This window comes from Neomonachus schauinslandi, chromosome 8, assembly GCF_002201575.2.
Source record: "Neomonachus schauinslandi chromosome 8, ASM220157v2, whole genome shotgun sequence".
NCBI classification, from domain to species: domain Eukaryota; kingdom Metazoa; phylum Chordata; class Mammalia; order Carnivora; family Phocidae; genus Neomonachus; species Neomonachus schauinslandi.
This window is the reverse complement of record NC_058410.1, coordinates 95,721,741-95,740,808: the sequence shown is the minus strand read 5'-3', so window position 1 is coordinate 95,740,808 and position 19,068 is coordinate 95,721,741. Positions and strand designations below refer to the sequence as shown.

The 19,068-nt window shown below is 34.8% G+C and overlaps 1 protein-coding gene across 3 annotated transcripts in view; it reads right to left on the bottom strand.

The window, feature by feature from the left end:
* The window catches only part of HMGCLL1 (3-hydroxymethyl-3-methylglutaryl-CoA lyase like 1), a 180,749-nt gene that overhangs the window by 93,119 nt on the left and 68,562 nt on the right, over positions 1 to 19,068 (bottom strand). Inside the window, exons 4-5 of one of the 3 annotated variants that reach the window (XM_021692059.1) lie at positions 9,799 to 9,894; positions 7,693 to 7,841 (exon numbers count right to left, since the gene is read on the bottom strand). The exons of 1 other annotated variant lie outside the window; for it this stretch is intronic. In XM_021692059.1, the coding sequence (XP_021547734.1) occupies positions 7,693 to 7,841; positions 9,799 to 9,894 (245 nt within the window). The remainder of the gene's footprint in view (positions 1 to 7,692; positions 7,842 to 9,798; positions 9,895 to 19,068) is intronic. One more of the 3 variants, XM_021692060.1, reaches the window with a different exon arrangement.

Sequence of the window (19,068 nt, the reverse complement as noted above, 5' to 3'; positions counted from 1 at the left end):
AGATCTGTTCTTTTATGTTCTTCCTTTTCCTCTTTATTTTGAGGGGTTAATTTATAATCTCTCTTCAGATTGTTCTATTTCCTTCCTTTCTGTTAAAGTTTTCCTATATTTTTTTGTTTTTTCTTAGTGTACACTTTGTATCATCATGTGGTTTATAAATTTTACTGTATCTTTTCACAGTGATTTTAGTTTCTGTAGGAATTCCATGACAGTCTTGATTTATTCAAATGTCCCCATAAACAAGATCTGACTTCCTTTGGCCCTTGCTCTATGGACTTTACCAGTTCTTGGAAAAATTTCTACCTGAATTTCTTAATTTGGGTTTCCAGGATATACCAACAAGTTCCACTGACCTTGCATTTACAAGGAGGTGATTCCCGCTTCCAAGAATAATCACTTTCAAATCCATGTTTTAGTAGAATATCTGTCTTTTCCCATATAGACATTAAAATCCCATTTTCAAGCCACTAGGGATTATATCTGAAATAGATACCCCATGTGTTAGTGGCGTCAACCTGCATGCTTACCACACTTTCTTTGATGAAATCTGAGGACTTTCCTTTCTAGTTTGGCTGTATGTTTTAAAAGTGGTTATATTTATGTGTTTGTAATAGGAACAAAAAAGGGAGTCTCTGCATCAACTCAGTCCCCCACAGTCTCTGTCTTTCATCATTACACAGATAGATAACTCCAGGAACAACTCAAAATCTCATGAACATTACAAATTGATTCCCTGACATATTCACATGGCATATTAAGCTCAGTATGTCCAAAATGGTGCTCATTCCTGTTTCCCCTGCATTTGCCATTAAAAAAAATAATAGTAATACAGTCATTTTCAGAATCTGTCCTGCCAAATCACTTAAAGGTCATCTTTGAGAACATATTCAATAACTTGGGTTGGCTGGTTCTTCCTCTCCAGCCTCTGTAGCACATGACCTCTGCCAGTGCCAGCCCAAGTATACAGAACAGTCCCTGAATATCTTCTCCAGGACAGCTGCAAACATCTGCTAAGTGCTTTCCTTGCCTCTGGTCTCACATCACTCATTTGTACACCAATATCTATTGACAAAATAATATGACTACAACACAGATCTGTTTACATAGTTTTATACTTTGAAAATCTTTAGTGGCTTGCCATTGTCTACCAAGTAAACTTGGTATTCAAGTTCAGCAATTTGTGAAACTTCAACCTAAATTTCTACCTCTCCCCCATTACACAGCTTCAAAAACTCCCATTCCAGTGAAAGTAAACTTTTCCCTGTCACCTAAGCATTTTTTGAGACTTCTCTTCACTATGCCTTTGTTCTTTGTAGATTTCCTGCCCCACCTGAAAAAGCCATTATTTCTGTTTATGCTTCCATATATTTACCTATCTTTAATGACTTCATTTTACTGACACTTTCTGCATTAAGTTTCTCCAGATTACCCCAGAGAAATTTAATATAGTATTACTTTAAACTTGAATAGGATTTTTCTATATATCTCTTAATGTATTTGCCTTTTTTGACAATATAATAATTTTTTCTCTATATATTATTCTCCAGTCTGCTTGAAACTATTTGAAGGTTGGCTACTTTTTCATTTTCATATTCCATACAGTATCACTAGACAGTTCATTATATAAAACACTCAATATTTCTTGAATGAATTAATCCACAAATGTGTTAAGGTGACACTGTCATCATTTGAATAATTTTCTATGCAATTCCTAGTCTTTGCTCTAAATGTATAATCTTATACAGGCTATTAAAGTTCTAAATCCTAGGGGGGCGCCTGGGTGGCTCAGTTGGTTAAGCGACCGCCTTCGGCTCAGGTATGATCCTGGAGTCCCTGGATCGAGTCCCACATCGGGCTCCCTGCTCGGCAGGGAGTCTGCTTCTCTCTCTGACCCTCCCCCCTCTCATGTGTTCTCTCTCATTCTCTCTCTCTCAAATAATAAAATCTTTAAAAAAAAAAAATAAAAAATAAAAAAAAATAAAGTTCTAAATCCTATAGCCAGAGAAGATAGCATATATTTATGCGTTCAGACGTAGAATATTTTAAATATTATATAGGATATATTATATAGGATGACCGAATAATAAAGGATTTGCCAACCAATATTGAAGCTCATTGTGCTAAAATTAAAAGGATGGTGTTACAATAAACTCTGTGGATAGAAATGTGAGTTGTTTTATTTTTATTTGTGCTTGTTAAGGCCATTTATCAGTATTATGCAAAATCACGATAAAAGAGAAACTGAGGCATTCAAGTCTTTAACAACTTTTTCTGGTAAAACCGAATCATGAAAAAGTACCTACAATGAGGCCTTACCCAAGCCTACCTTCCCACAAGTACCCTACATCCTTTCACCATTCTGGCAAGAAGGATGAGGAAAAGCCTGGAAAAAATTTTCCAAACACTTTGAAAGGAAGCAATCAACCACTGCTATCCTCAGACGAGAAAAGCAATGCCAAGAGCAAGGAGATGACATGTGATGTCAATTAAACATAATTAAGACATTTAAATGTAGGAGCTGTTTTGATGCAGTCGTGCGGAGTACATCCACCTATAAATACAAAATAGCATTCCATTATTAATAAGCCAACCAAAAGTGGATTGTGAAAGCCTGTTAAACACTTAACACTGTGGGTGATATAAGAAATAAGGACTATCCCTTGGTCTCAAGGAGCAATTCTGCTAAGATGCTCTTTTAGCTCTCAAATGCTAATTTCATGAGAAATGAAAAAAACACACTCTTTCCTCAAAGACTCTATATGAAGGCGGTTTAGACATGACTGTACCAACACAGCTTACACATATTAACTGTTGCGGGGATGTGTTATTCTGATAAATAGCAGTGCCAGAATAATATGTAAGGCTAAAAAAAATGTATAAACCCTCAAACCATATGCATGACAGAAAATAGCTTTAACAGATGTCTCATTTTTAGAGTTTTATGTACCATGTTTTGGTAAATGATGCTATGAATTGCTCTTCTGATTTTTCTTCCAGGCCAACACAAAGGCCTCAGTTTAACAGAGGTTGGAAAGGAACCTGACCAATAAACTGTCCATTTAGAAGATGGTGCCATATATGCAAGTGAATGCCATTGGGGTAGATCATCCAATGGAAGGTATTTGCTATATTAGTCATGAGAAACACTGACTGCCAGTCACTGTGTATTTAAAAAATTGAGACTTAAAGAATGACGCTCACTATCACGCTCAATAATATTGCTATTACCTTCAGGGCCAGGATCAGAATCCGTAATGACATGTTATATCAGGCAGAGGGGGAATGAGAAATACAACATGGGCAAAATGACCTAAATGGCTTGGCTAACAAACAAGAAGGCTGCAAGTTCTTGATTAAGTAGGTGTTATAAATTATCTCTCAAAAGGAAAACCAGTGAAAACTGACCACTTTGAGGGAGAGGGCTCTGCCCTTACTTAACAGAAAGATTGCCATTTTAAAGGTCAGAAATTATACAGAGCTAGACAACAAGTCAAAAAATAATAAGCACAAGAATTTCCTAACATCATGAGTGTTTCATCAAGGAAACTGGTCACTGATATACATAATACAATCTTATTCAGAAGCCTTTAAACCAGATTGGATTTTTATTGGTCTCGGCTAAGAAGAAAGTAGGTGGTGAGGGTCATAGTAGATCAAGAGACGCAAAATTGGGGCACCTGGGTGGCTCAGTCGGTTAAGCGACTGCCTTCAGCTCAGGTCATGATCCCAGGGTCCTGGGATCGAGCCCCACATCGGGCTCCCTGCTCGGCAGGAGGCCTGCTTCTCCCTCTCCCACTCCCCCTGCTTGTGTTCCCTCTCTCGCTGTGTCTCTCTCTGCCAAATAAATAAATAAAATCTTTAAAAAAAAAAAGATGCAAAATTTATGCACTCTAGGAAAACAAAAGCAAAAATGAACCATAAAAAGATTTTGCACAGTGAAGGAGACCATCAACAAAATGAAAAGGCAACCTACCAAGTGGCGGGAAGATACCTGCAAATGATATAACCGATAAGGAGCTAATATAAAAAATACATAAAGAACTTATACAACTCAATATCAAAAAATAATAATCCAATTAAAAAGTGGGCAAAGGACCTGAATACATTTTTTCCAAAGAAGACATAGAGATGGCCAAGGGACACATGAAAAGATGCTCAACATCATGAATCATCAGGGAAATGTAAATCATACCACAAGGAGATACCACCTCATGCCTTTCAAAATAGCTAGTATCAAAAAGATAAATATATATATATATATAACAAGTGTTAGCACTGAGGTGGAAAAAAAAAAGGAACCCTCGTGCGTTGTTGGTGAGAATGTAAACTGGCAGGCACTGTGGAAAACAAAGTGGAGATTCCTCAAAAAATTAAAAATAGTAATTCCATACCATCCAGTCATTCCACTACTGGCTATTTACCCAAAGAAAAGAAAAACTCTAATTTGAAAAGTAAAACATTAATCACATCCTAAAATTGTTTTTTGTTTTTTTGTATCTAAAAGTTATATATTATTATCTTTATTAGTTTAACGACTAATTTGTCTTTTACTCCTTATTCTCATTATTTTGTACCTTTTTTCCAGGAATTTAAGAATTTCAGCAGTTACAGTTCACAGTTAAATATTTTTGCATTGTGTAATTTTTTTTTTTTAACAATGGATGGATAATTTTGTTTGACTTCTGGGAAATTGTTACAAATATACTTCTTTCAACTTTCAACAGGTTCTTTCAGAGTAATCACGGATCAACTCATTTTAAGTGATTTTGTAGGAGAGGCCTAAGATGTAATTATGTAACAAGTTTTGCTTTGTCATGTACAACTGCTGACCTTGTGAACTTATATATTTATAAGCATTTTAATAGTAAAATTAATAATGGCTCCTTAGTGATAGTTTCCTTTTTTAAATTAATATTCTCACGAAGAGAGAGAGCATGTGATTCTTGTGACTTCATTTAAGGTAAGTCGATACTTAGACAAAAAGGAATAAAGCTAAATGTCTGATATATTAAAGTACTACCTTCATATCTCGAGGCATTTCAATTTTGAAGGGATCTTGACAAGCCAAGAGATAATTATTTCAACAAATGTATTGATAAAAGTAGAGAAAATGACATTTATCACAGACTTATTTTTCTTTGCCTTTTTCACTTTTTAAAAATTTAGACAAATAGAAAAATAACCTACATATTTTAAACATATGTCATATGAATTACACATTAAAAAATGAAGTCTAAAATGTAGACATTTCATTGTTCACTCATATATAATGTATATTCAGCAGCAGTTAGCTGACTATGCATTTTATGTCAATGATTTGGCATGGTATGTTTTCCCAATGTGTCCCAGATGTTATGTGAAGTCCTGAGTACATATTAAAAAATGTGTACACATGCATATGTATATATGTGTTTCAGGGAGAGGGAGAAAATCCAACAATAGCCCTCGAAACTTTAATAAAAGCTGCTATTTAAACCATATGAAAGTTAACTATTTTTATAAAAATTTAAATGGTTTTAGTGAGCATTTATAAAACGTGTACTGCCTTATGGCCTTTAAATCTGACAGCTGATGACATAAATTTTCTGGATGGTGATCAAGTACATGTTGATGCAGCTGTTGCCATGTTGCCATAGTAAAATATGCTGAAGCATCTACTTCAGTTTCAACTGGTTGAGCATGACTCTTTCTTAAATGATTACTAATGACCTATGACTTTTAATAATGAGTATCTAAAATCTCGATTGCCAGTAAAAATAAAATCTAATTTAAACTCTATAAAAGTTTGGGGGAGGAGGAAGAGAATTCTCTACTGCACAAAGAGCAAACTCACATACTGAAAGGTGTATTTCTAAAAATGAATAGTGTTTCAGAAAATCTGTAAGTTGTGCTCCCAAGGAACAAAATCTGCATTGGAAAATATACATTTGTCTATTGTGTAACTCTCCAGCAAATCTCCAGTGGACTCTGCTTATTGCATTGGACTGTGGGTCACTTCGTATCCATCTTGCACCCTGTACCCTTCTTATCAAGGCCTGGCAAACTTTAAGTTGTAGCATGGTTAGGAATTTCTTTGCTGATGGGACAATATTAATTGCTCAACAATCAGTATTTAAGAGGATTTAGGGTTTCTATTAGCTTTAATACATTACCTATTCTACCTTATGAAGAGAAAAGCTAAATTTACATCCATCTTTTAACATTTAAAAAAAACTTGCCATTTGAAAAAAACAAACTTCCTATTTGAAATGCAAGCTGTGCATGCACTTTACTTTGTATAGTTATGCATTGTTTTCAACTTTCCAGCAAGAATGACTTTACCGTAAAACATACACTCTGCATTTAAACACACATTAAAATAGAATGGCCTCTTCTTTTTCCCTTTCTTTCAAAAGAAAGAGACAAACAACTTCTGTATGTTTGAATTTAGAAAATGATAGTACATTTCTTCTTTTTGATTGTGGTTATTCACTTTTGCCTTAAAATTACACATCCTTTATTTTCTGTCTATGGAAACACATTATCTTGGTTTTTAAATTTTTCTTGTATGTGCCTTCCATGATATGTATATATTTCAATTACAAGAACAATTTTGTATTTTTAAAAACTCATGCTGGAAACTATCACTCTGGAGAGAAGAAGAAGGTAACAAAAGTAACCCAACCAACAAGATAGTGCCCTGTGGTGTATTCTAACTCTATTTGCTCACCAAATGACCTTGAGTGACTTCTAACCCTCTTCTAATACCATCACTCAAAATTGGGTCCACTTGCCTTTTCATTAACCACCGAACCTTCCTTTGCCATTCTGAATTTTGCTCACCTCAACCAAGGGAAGTACAACCTGCCTCTAAATCCAATTACAGCTTTCGGGCTTCTCTTACAAATGCTCTGCATTTTAATTTGTTAATATGCTAAGATTATCATATCTCTGTAACTATAAAAAGCAACAGAAAATTAGCTAATGTCTTAGAAACAAATGCTTTCTTAAGTAACCAATAATTTATTATACATTTCACAGAGCATAGGCCTGGGAGTACAGCCTATTTGCAGTCCATGCTGCAACTGCTGGTTCTGGAAACAGGTCTCTCTCTCCTCTTTCCCCATTTGCCTTTGTTTTTGGGTCACACAAAGAAAACAGGGAAGTCTGCTGTTGAGGGGGAGGTTGAATGGGTTAAATGATGGGCTGAATTTCCCAGGGCAGCTCAAAGGCTCAATTTCACGTTTTACATACTGTATTGAAGTTCTACATAAAATAATATTTGAAGAAAAAGTCATGGTTCTTAAAAAAAAGGTTAAAGCTGTGGAAACCACATTTGATGATTCCTTCCCAAACGCTACTATGAGTTTACACAAATTTTTCAACCCACAGCAGGCTGAAATGAATTGATGGCTGCATTATGGTAAGTATTAATAAAATGAGTAACAATGTCAGGTTTGCATGCAATGTCAGGCTTGCAATGTCAAGTTTGCCTCTGATCTTAGCTGCATTATTCACTTCAAAGCTGGATACACTAATAATTATTAAGTGATATACACAAGATGTATCACTATACAGTGATGGCCCGGATCATACAAGGTACAAAAGATACCCTACATATATTATGAAAGGTAAAATAATGTCTACATAGTTCATAAATGAGCTTATACAACAGATATTAACTAAATAGCATTTGTGGGATTTCATAAATACCCTCGTGCTGGAATATTCATGTGCCTTGCAGACTTAACAACCTCCTCAAACTTCTCCATACTTTCTTCAATAGAACAGTTAATATTCTTCTTGCTAAAGGATTCAGATGCAGCACCAAAAACTGATATCTCAGTGGCTCCAGCAGCAACCTGAAAAAGAGAATTTAAAGGCAAAAGCTAGAAATTTCCAAAATGTACATGATAGCATTAGAAGAAATATTAACTACTCAATAAAGGCATACTTGTGTTAACATTTGCCTTAGAATTTAAAATTGGAGTCTGCTCATCCTGCCTCATATGCTCTTTTCAAACTTAAAAATATTTGGTGATAACACAAGAACTTTCTAAACTGCAACACCCATAAATCTGAGGCACAGAAAACACAGTGATGATGTTCCAATTTAATTTTACTTTTCCTAAATTATGTGTAGGCTTCAGAAATATCTTAACCATAATTATGGAAAATACTAGCATCCCAATAAAACCTTTTAATATCTATGGGAAACATTCTTCTTAGACCAATTATTAAAATAGAGGAAAGTAAATGCTTTCTGTTTTTGTCTTCCTATAACCTAACAGAAAAATGTTTTTCCAATTCATCATTTAGACTTTACCCAAAATTTTCTTCCTGTCTCTTAACCTAGCTTCCGTTGTTTCATACCTTGACTGCTACAACCATACCCTTGTGTGTCTAATGTCTTAATCCTCTTAGCCAGTCTTTAAATCCAAAATATTAACCTCAACATTTTTCCCCTTTGCCATCCTTTGTCCTTGCTCCAGGCCTCTCCAGTGACTTGTTTTCAAATATCAAGTTTCTTCATTTTCCAGCTGGATTTTTAAAGACTTTCTATTAATGTATCTCTAGCACTGTGCAAGATTCTCCTGATACTCTATTAATATATTAAGAAAGAAAATATGTCATTTTTTTCATTTAAAAAAACACTGGCTTCTAGTCCTCCACCCAAAATAAGTTTTTAACTTCTAAAATTAAAATTCTATTTATTTGAACACTTACTATGTACCAGTATTGTTGTTAGTACTTTGTATGCCCTATTTCTAACCCATAATCTTATAAACTAAGTATCATTTTGCCCATTTTATAGATGACAAAACTGTGGCCCAAAGAGGCTAAATCACTAAAGCTACTAAAAGTTCTGAAGTCCTGCTTTGAGCACAGGTGCACCTGACTCGCAAGCCCAAGCCGCTAGTTGCGCTCCATTACCTGCCCCTCCAAGCTATCACAAGGGTGTGCACTCAGTTGGTATCTTTTTCAAGGTGGAGACATTCTTTACTCTGTTAGGACCAGTGACAGCAATATTTATAATTTCTTAAAATGCCTCTTTCTTTACAATGGGATAAAAAAAATTATCAAAATAAACAAGAGTGGTTTTAACAAGCTACACAACAGGTGATATATCAACTAGCACCCACAACCTCAAATTTATGCAACACAGTCCCAAAGACAAAAGTGAAAAATATTACCACCAGAAATAGCTGCTGCCAAACTTTTACAGTAAAGCCATGTGAGCATAACACCTCAAGCCTTGACCTAAAATTGCTCTGATTCTTCTTGTACGTGTCATTATTAAAACTTTTTGTATATAAATTCTTAAGTCACATAGGACTGGAAGAAACCAACCAGAAGAGGAACAGGGAAGGTTGTTAGAGGCAGCTGCAAATGATAGTGATTAGCTTCACCTAGATGGAGGGAACAACAGCATCAGAGAGCTGATCCAAAAAAGTTGACAAAAATGATCCACTATAATATTAATAATTATTATATTGAGAAATGTTTAAGTTAAATTCTGTATTCCTTATTTAAGAGGGAAGCACAAAATATACTCTCAGAAGAATTTCATCAAAATGGGTAACTGTATTTTTGTGTTTCCATTCATGAATGGTTAAACTGGAAGGGCCATTAATGTGGAAGATTTCAGTCCCTAACAATACCCCGAGGTTTACAGATCGCATTGTAGTCATGTACCTATGTTAGAATAGCATTTATACAGGGTAACAAGGAAGCGACATCTGATACCGTTTTAACTATGTAAAGACCTTAAAACAGTAAGAAGCATATTGATATAAAAATAATGAGTAGCACACTTACAGCACGGTGAAAACCCTGAAGATTAGGAGTAAGGACAGGATATCGAACTCCTGGGTATTGATGAATGCCTTTCATCACTTCAGTGTGATCAGCCATCTGAAATACAAAATAGTTACATATATTCAACTTTAAATATTTTATCGAGCATGGTTTAGTTTTATAGGAAGGTTATAATTACACACGCAATTATATTCTATAAAATAATGTTAGAAATAATAAGCTATGCCAACGTAGCTAAAGATAAGTAGTTTCTAAAGTCATAAATATATGAAAACTAGATCTGGGTTTAACTTATTCACATAACAGAACCTGGCTAAATGATTACAAATAGTCAACAATTCTTAACTTTACTATTTTCACTTGACTGATTTTTAGTCTCTTCCTTTCATTTCACAACCCAAGTTTCAAATAAAAATACCCTTGAGATTAAGGAGAGGGTTTTTTTTTAAGATTTTATTTATTTATTTATTCGAAAACGGGGGGGGGGGAGAGCATAAGAGTAGGGGGAGGGAAAGAGGAAGGGGGAGAGGGAGAGTCTCAGAAAGACTTTCTCCTCAGCACGGAGCCTGACATGTGGCTTGATCCCATGACCCTGAGATCACGACCTGAGTGGAAACCAAGAGCACCATGTTTAACTGACTGAGCCACCCAGGCACCCCTCCACTGGGGAGAGTTTTAAAGGATATATGCCATGCATTTGCTTTCCATATGAAAATTTTATGTCTAAATAACTTTCAATGTATGAAATTTTACATTATTTAGTAAAAAATTACACATCTGTTTGAATAATTTAACAAGGCTGAGATGATAGTATATTATTTGGTTAGCATAAATATTTTAGTAATAGTCATAGTGTCCTATGCATTATTATCATTGGATTACTATTTGTTTTCATAATGATAACAAATGCATACGATGGAATACATAGTAAGAAAATTTAACCCATCCTTCCAAGCCTTTATTTTTCTATATTTTCTATGAGTCTTTAAAAATCAACCTTAAATTATCAAATCTTCTAGTTTGCCACAAAGTCTTTAGCCTCTTAGAGCAAATAACTGATGATTAAATCTCAGTCATCACATAGACAAATTACCACTGACATAACCATGAGCTTTACATATTTAGGAAATAAATTATGGCAGGAACAATAAATAAAAGGAATAATACATAAATAATGAAAAGTATACAAAAAGAGCATGGAGAAAGCTGTAAAATGCACCAAACCAAAATCTGTATCTTCAATATGGGAATGGATGAGGAAAGACTTGCTTTTTCTCTATACATCTTGACTTGTTACAATAAGGAAGTATTATTTTTAATTATTATTATTTTTTTTTATTTGACAGAGAGAGAGAAACAGCGAGAGAGGGAACACAAGCGGGTGGAGTATGACAGGGAGAAGCAGGCTCCCCGCTGAGCAGGGAGCCCGATGTGGGGCTCGATCCCAGGACCCTGGGATCATGACCTGAGCTGAAGACAGACACTTAACTGACTGAGCCACCCAGGTGCCCCTTATTTTTAATTTTAAAATGAAATAAAAATTAATCAAAGTACAAATGCTTTATAATATAACTACACACTTTTAAAAATATGAAATATTACAATATTTACTGCTATTAGCCAATTGGTCTTACTTTCAGTGAAATGCCAGTGGAATTACATTTAATACTTTCAAGGAATATAATATGGATTAAATGAGTTTTTAAAACATTTTAAATTTAAATATTTAAGATGCAAAAAAAAGTTGACTGCCATCATACCTTACTGACACTTAAGCCTCCAAGTTTCATTCGATCCAAACACATTTACTTCTGTCTAAAAGATGATTCTTGCTTACTTCTTAGGGATCACATTCACTATCTGCCACCAGTATCTGCATTCTGTATGAAGACTAATCACTGTGTTCATCTACAGTGCATAGAACCCAAGTCTCTAATTTCATGTTGAGCCTATTCGAATTTAAGCCAGATGTTTATTAAGCACCTACTGTGTCCAAAACCCTATACTAAACCCATGGTAAATAGAAATGCAGGCAAGTAAAGTCCTTGCACTAAATAATTTGCAATAGAGTTGGGGAGATAAAACAGATGCATATGGAAAACACTTAATTTAAAGGAATACACTGGTTATAAATGAGAGCACAGGTTAAATAAGTTCAGAAAGGGGAAAGGTTTGTAGGGCCTATAATAGTCTAGGAGAGTTACAAGAGGTATGGGATACAAACTGTAGAACATGACTACAGCATATTAAAATTTAAAAAGCTAGGGGCGCCTGGGTGGCTCCGTCGATTAAGTGGCCAGCTCTTGATTTCGGATCCGGTCATGATCTCAGGGTCTTGAGATTAAGCCCTGGGTCAGGCTCTGTGTTCAGCAGGGTGTCTGCTTGAGATTCTCTCTCCCTCTGCCCCCTCCCCCTCTCACTCTCTAATTAATAAATAAATCTTTAAAAATAAATAAAATTTATAAAAGTGGCCACAGCAATATCTCTAATCCTACATGCTCTTCCAGAAGCTCAACAGTCCTATCAAGAGGTGAACTGTGTTACGTCCCACTTAAACCTAGGCAGACTTGTGATTGCTCCAAGCAATAGAGTATAACAGAAATAATAACATGTGACTTGAGAGCCCAGGTTATAAAAAAGGATACAGCTTCCATATGGCTTTCTCTTTGGGGGTTGGGGGAGAGCCACTGTGGGGAAATCAGCTAACATGCAGTGAGAAAAATTAGCTTCTGCAGAGAGGCCATTTGCACGAGCCCAGGTGGAAAGACCCACGTGCAAAGAAACTAAGGCCCCCAGACAACAGCCAGCATCAGCCCCTAAATTTGTGACTGAAAGAACATTCAGATGACTTTAGCTTCCAGCATTCAAGTCACGCAGATGAAGCCCCAGACACTGTGGACCAGAGACAAGGTGTCCTCCCGTGCGTGACCTGTTCAAATTCCAACCCTCAGATTTCATGAGCATAGCACATATTCATTTATACCACTAAGTTCTCAGGTAATTCATTACAGAGCCATAAAAGCTGAAACACAGAAAATCAATAGAGTTGGAAAAGAGAGAGCAATAGGTGCAGCGTAGGAAAGCATTATCTGGCTAGAGAAGATTATGGGTAAATAATGTGGGAATAGATTATAAATGAAGATAGGGGACCATACACTGTGATGTGTCCTCCAGTTATGTTCACATTATTCTAAAAATACAGAAGGCAGTAGAAAGCCATCGGGAATTGGTGTTGAATTAGCTGAAGACTGAGATGCATGCAGTATTTTGGAAAGATCAACATGGTAGCAAGGCAAAGGGCGGTCTAGAGACAAGTGAGGCAATTCTCAGGCAATTGTGAGAATTCAGCATGCAACAAGTTCCAGAAGAATGGTACTGGGAATAGAAGTTCCCAGGAAAAATTAATAGGACACACTGGCTAGTCGTGTAAGGGAGAGGACTTTATTCAAAAATGTAGTCCCCATTAGTTTATAGCCTTTTAAAATTATTTAGCATTTCTGCATATTTCAACACAGTCTTTCATTATATATCTATGAATTTAGCCTTTCTGTCTGATGCTAGATTGTAAGGTCTGCCTTTCTGTGTCTCTTTCTCACACACACACAAGTGTACATGCAAACATGTACACACAAATTATGGTAAAAAAAATTAGAATACCACTTCTAATTTCAAACAAAGTTACTACTAGTTTGAGGGCACTGTAATGAAATCTAAAACAACACTCTTACTGGACAGTAATCTTAATATTACTAATACTTACGTCTAACTAAACATAGCATGTTTAAATATTTATTAGAAATATTTACATATGGGTGCCTGGTGGCTCAGTTTGTTAACCTACAGCCTTCAGCTCAGGTCATGATCCTGGAGTCCCGGGATCAAGTCCCACATTGGGCTCCCTGCTCAGCAGGATTCTGCTTCTCCCTGACCCGCCTCCCTCTTGGGCTTTCTCTCTCTCTCATTCTCTCTCTCTCAAATAAATAAAATCTTTAAAAAAAAAAAAAAGAAAAAGAAATATTTACATAACCATGGTAACAGAAATGAATAAAGTGCTTCTCTAACCAATACACAGATTTGGTTAAAGTGTGCATCAAAAAGCAGCATAAAGGGCACAAAACACATTCTTTAAGAAATATAGGTCATATTGACCTGTACACTATTATTTCATTCCACACGTAAATTAATAAAAATTTGAATAGATGTTTCAGTCAGTAAAAATAAAAAATAGAAATGATAGTAACCAAATTTCCAGGTCATTAAACCTAAACTTTGATAATCACTGAAGATACCATAGTGAAATTATAATACATAAATTTGATCCCAACAAATCAGTACTTTTTCTTTTAAAATAGTCATAGTATAATGAGGTAATCTAATAAGTAGTAGCATTCAGTCTAAATTTGGTCAATAAAAACGGTTATGTAAAGAGCTTTAGAGAATCCTGATAGGATATAATTTTATTACAATGAATAAATAAAATAGGTTTCAAGTAAAGGTATAAAATTCTTGCCTTACTATTTTTTTTTTTAACTAAGGAAGCTCATGCTATACTACAATCCTGATGTTATTTTAATGTCTAAAGTTTAAACTATTATTCAAACAATAATGGAACTATTCCTTTACAGCACTATTTTGACATTTTAATGAAACCTTTCTACATCTGGTTTGATTTAACATATTTTAAAGATTATGCTGTGACTTTTCATTTAAGATCATAAAAATCCCCATAATTTGGTTGATAACATACTTTGCTATCATCTGGCCACAGTCTGGAAATGGCAATACCTAAGTCTATCTGGCCAACAAAACCGGCTATACCTTGGTTATCAATTTCTTGGGAATCCACTTTATATATGGATTCAAATAATAATATTTGTGTAACACTTTGCAAGGGTATTAAATATATGCAAAAGGTCATAAAGATTAGAGTGTAATAGAGATTTTATTTGCTACTGTCATGTGGTAAATTTAGACACTCCACATTATACATATTTAGACATCTTACTAATATTTTGTCATTATCTGAATACTATAATCTCTCCTAAATACATAGGGTCCTCATCCAAGTTTTCTGAGTTTATTGGGATTTCAACATAATGCACAAGTCCTAAACAATGACAAAGGGTTTCTCATAAACTAAATGAGAGAAAAAAACATTAGAAGTTTCAATTATATTTTGTACACTAGCTATTAAATTTACATTGATGGGAGGGGCGCCTGGGTGGCTCAGTTGGTTAAGCGACTGCCTTCGGCTCAGGTCATGATCCTGGAGTCCCGGGATCGAGTCCCGCATCAGGCTCCCTGCTCAGCAGGGAGTCTGCTTCTCCCTCTGACCCTCCCCCTCTCATGTGCTCTCTCTCTCTCTCAAATAAATAAATAAAATCTTTAAAAAAAAAAAATTTACATTGATGGGATACCAAAGTTAATTTAAAAATGTCCTAAGACCTTAAAAAATAATTTTAAAAATTCATTTCAATATTTGAATACTGATTCAATATTTTATGCACTTACTACCTATTTAACATGGCATAGAAAAATGAAGCAGACACATAGAACACACAGACCAGCAGGGAAAGATATGTGTATATATGTGTACACACCAAACCACAAAATATAAATGTCATGTGATCTGGAGTTTTATGTAGCACAGATAAGAAAGCATTTTTCTTGGTAAACTAAATTAGAATAATGAGACAAATATTTAAGCTACACTTTGTCTAGGCTAAATGTAAATAACTGAGGGGCCTGTTTTTTAACAGAGCAAATTATTCTAAGGGTTTAATGAAGCAAAACTATTCATAGAACTTGAAACTATTCAAAAATACTCACAGAACAAGACTATTCACATATATGTACATATTTATTTTTCTATGATAAATTGAACTTTCTATGTACTGAAAAGGGTTTAATTAGCCTAAACTTAAAACATATGTTTTTATTAAAATTCTTCAAATAATTATGGGGAGAAAGATTTTATAGAATCTTTTTTTTTAAAATCACAAAATTCTTTCAAGTCCAATGAAATGAAAGTAAAAACATCTATTACTCTTGATCTCTCTTCCAAATAACAGCTGATAGAGAAAACAGAATATTCACTAAGTAAATATGGCTCATTTCCAACTGAATATACGTTGTCTGATATGTTCAATAAAGTGAAATATTTATAATTAATTTTAAATAGAAATGCAGGAAAAAACTGAGATTCTATTTTTTTTTTTTTTAGAAGAACTGACTCCTATTCACTTAACACTGATTAACATTTTTTCCTTTTCCCAGAACAAATTCAATTATAAAGATAACACATGGTACAGGGCTTTAAGTTCCAGAGCTGCATTATAAAAATTTTTATGGAAGTCTCACATACACTGATGACATATAAAATCACTACATTTATTATTTTAACTCAGTAAGAGTTTAGTCACTACCAAGACTGCAAAATACGTAAGAGAGTTTAGTTGTTTTGTATCACCATGGAAATTATTCAATGCATCTCTGTGGCTCTGTTGAAGGTGAGGAGAATGTGTTTTGGGGTGGAAATATTAAGAATTCAACTTAGCATTGTGTTCTTAAATGGCAAAGTGTTTAGAGTAGAATCTAAAATTAATGTGAGGGAAAAAATACTTAGAGATTCCATCTTTACAGTGTTATCTGCAAAGTGGTATCTGCCAAATTATATTACTTGACCACCTCTTACAACTGGATCTTATAACCTAAATATGGAACTCTACTTTTACTCCTTTTTCTCTGCCCTGATACAGCCAATATGACCAAGTCAAACATCATCACTGGGTGAGCATTACCCATTGTCCTTTCCTTCACTCCAATCACCTACTAAAGAACTCAAATTTTTCCTCCCTCTCATTCTTTTTTTTTTTTTTTTAAGATGTTATTTATTTATTTGACAGAGAGAAAGAACACAAGCAGGGGGAGTGGGAGAGGGAGAAGCAGGCTTCCTGCAGAGCAGGGAGCCTGATGCGGGGCTCGATCCCAGGATCCTGGGATCATGACCCGAGCCGAAGGCAGACACTTAATGACTGAGCCACCCAGGCGCCCCCTCCCTCTCATTCTAACAAGACTGCTGCACCTTATTTCTTCTCATGGTATTTTAAGAGGGAAACTGAGAAGTGCTAGGAAAAAGAGGAAAAGATAGAAAATCTAAATAAAATAGCAATAAAGTTGGAGGAAAATAGGATGGGAGGTGAGAGATATGTCTTGGTGGCAAGATGCTTTTACTGCTCTGGAGCAGTGAACAAATATGAGAAGAGAAGACAAAAGGGCAATTATACAAAATGTTTCTTTAATCATTATGCTGAGTCTCCTGTAATGGCCTACAAGTAATGCATATAAAGACTGGAACACCATTTGATTCTTTTGATGCTATATTATATTTCTGTATGTATGAATTCAGGCAAAAACTTTGCCACTAGGATGAGCCCCTGATTGTTGTGCTCTTCCAGAATATTGGTATAAATAGTCTCATATATTTAAAATACATAAAATACATTATATAACATATAGTACTCAGTTATACCTCCTATTAAAATTGTTACTCTAGAGTTAAGCAGAAAGTCCATATTCACCATGTCCTACAATATTTGGCACAAGAAATATGTAAATATTTGAGGAGAAACAAGTTTCAAAATGTATAGAACCAGAAGCTACCCTATAGAAAATTCTGCTAAACATTATATGTGTAAAACTGTAAGTGAATGAATCCGTTTTCATCAATGTCAAATTAAATGGAAGTTCTTTCTTACAAATAAATGCAATATGCAGTATATAAAATTAAGTACATCATTCAAATTTTTGTTTTTATCTTTTACAAAAATCACAGTATAGAATATATCAAAATTCTCCACTATGAAGGGTACAAAATTATAGTAATTCTTTGGAAATAGTATATCTGTTTATAAGGTTATACATCACAAAGTATTAGATACAATGTAACAAAACATTACCAAAAATGTATTATTAAACTGAAATACACTCTGCTAACCTACCAAAAATAAAAACAAAAAACAAAACCTTAACACCACAAGAGAAAAGACTGAATCATCTTTCTAGCTTCTCCATAGAAAATATTATAAAGTGCTATTATGAGAAAGAGGCAAACTAAAAATATGCCGTCAAAAAATAAAGAAAAAAGTGAAGAAATGGAAAATCACAACAGGACTACAACTAGCAATGAGACTGATTCAGTAAAACTGAACAAAGCAAAGCATAGGACCAGATGAGTTCTATCAAACATTTAAAGAAATCTTAATGCCAATCCTTCTTCCAATTCTTACAAAAAATTCAAGAGGAGGGAATACTTCCAAACTCATTTTATAAGAACATGCAGTAGAAGCTGGTCTTATAAGGCCTTGATACCAGAACCAGACAAGGTGTTACAAGAGAAGAAAACTACAGGGCAATATTTCTAATGAACACAGAGGAAATAATCCTCCACAAAATACTAGCAAACCAATAGGATGTGTAAAGGATCATACACCACGACCAAGTGGGATTTATCCTGGGATGCAAGAAAGATTTAACATGCACAAATAAATTAATGTGATACATTACAATGACAGAATCAAGGATAAAAGCCACATGATCATCTCAATATATGTCAAAATTTGACCAAAAAAATGCTTCATCAAAAAGCATTTGACAGGGCGCCTGGGTGGCTCAGATGGTTAAGCGTCTGCCTTCGGCTCAGGTCATGATCCCAGGGTCCTGGGATCGAGTCCCACATCGGGCTCCCGGCTCAGCGGGGAGCCTGCTTCTCCCTCTGACCCTCTCCCCTCTCATGCTGTTTCTCTCTCGCTTGCTCTCTAAAAAATAAATAAAATCTTTAAAAAAAAAAAAAAAAAGCATTTGACAAAATTCAACACTGTTTCATGATAAAAACTCTCAAACAAATAAAACTTTAGAAATAGAATAAAGGTACTTCAACTTAAGAAGGACCATATATGAAGCCCACAGCTATCATTGTACTCAACAGTGAGGAACTTTTCCTCTGAGATCAAGAATAAAACAGGATACCCACTCTTTCCATTTCTATTCAACACAGAATTAGAAGTCCTAGCCAACGCAATTAGGCAAGAAAAATAAAGGCATGCAAAGGAAAAGAAGAAGTAAAATTATCTCTGTTCACAGATGACATGATCTTTTTTTATAAGATTTTATTTCTTTATGTATTTGAGAGAGAGAGAGCATGCAAGTGAGCAGGGGGAGGGACAGAGGGAGAGGGAGAGAGAAAATCTCAAGAGGACTCTGAGCTGAGTG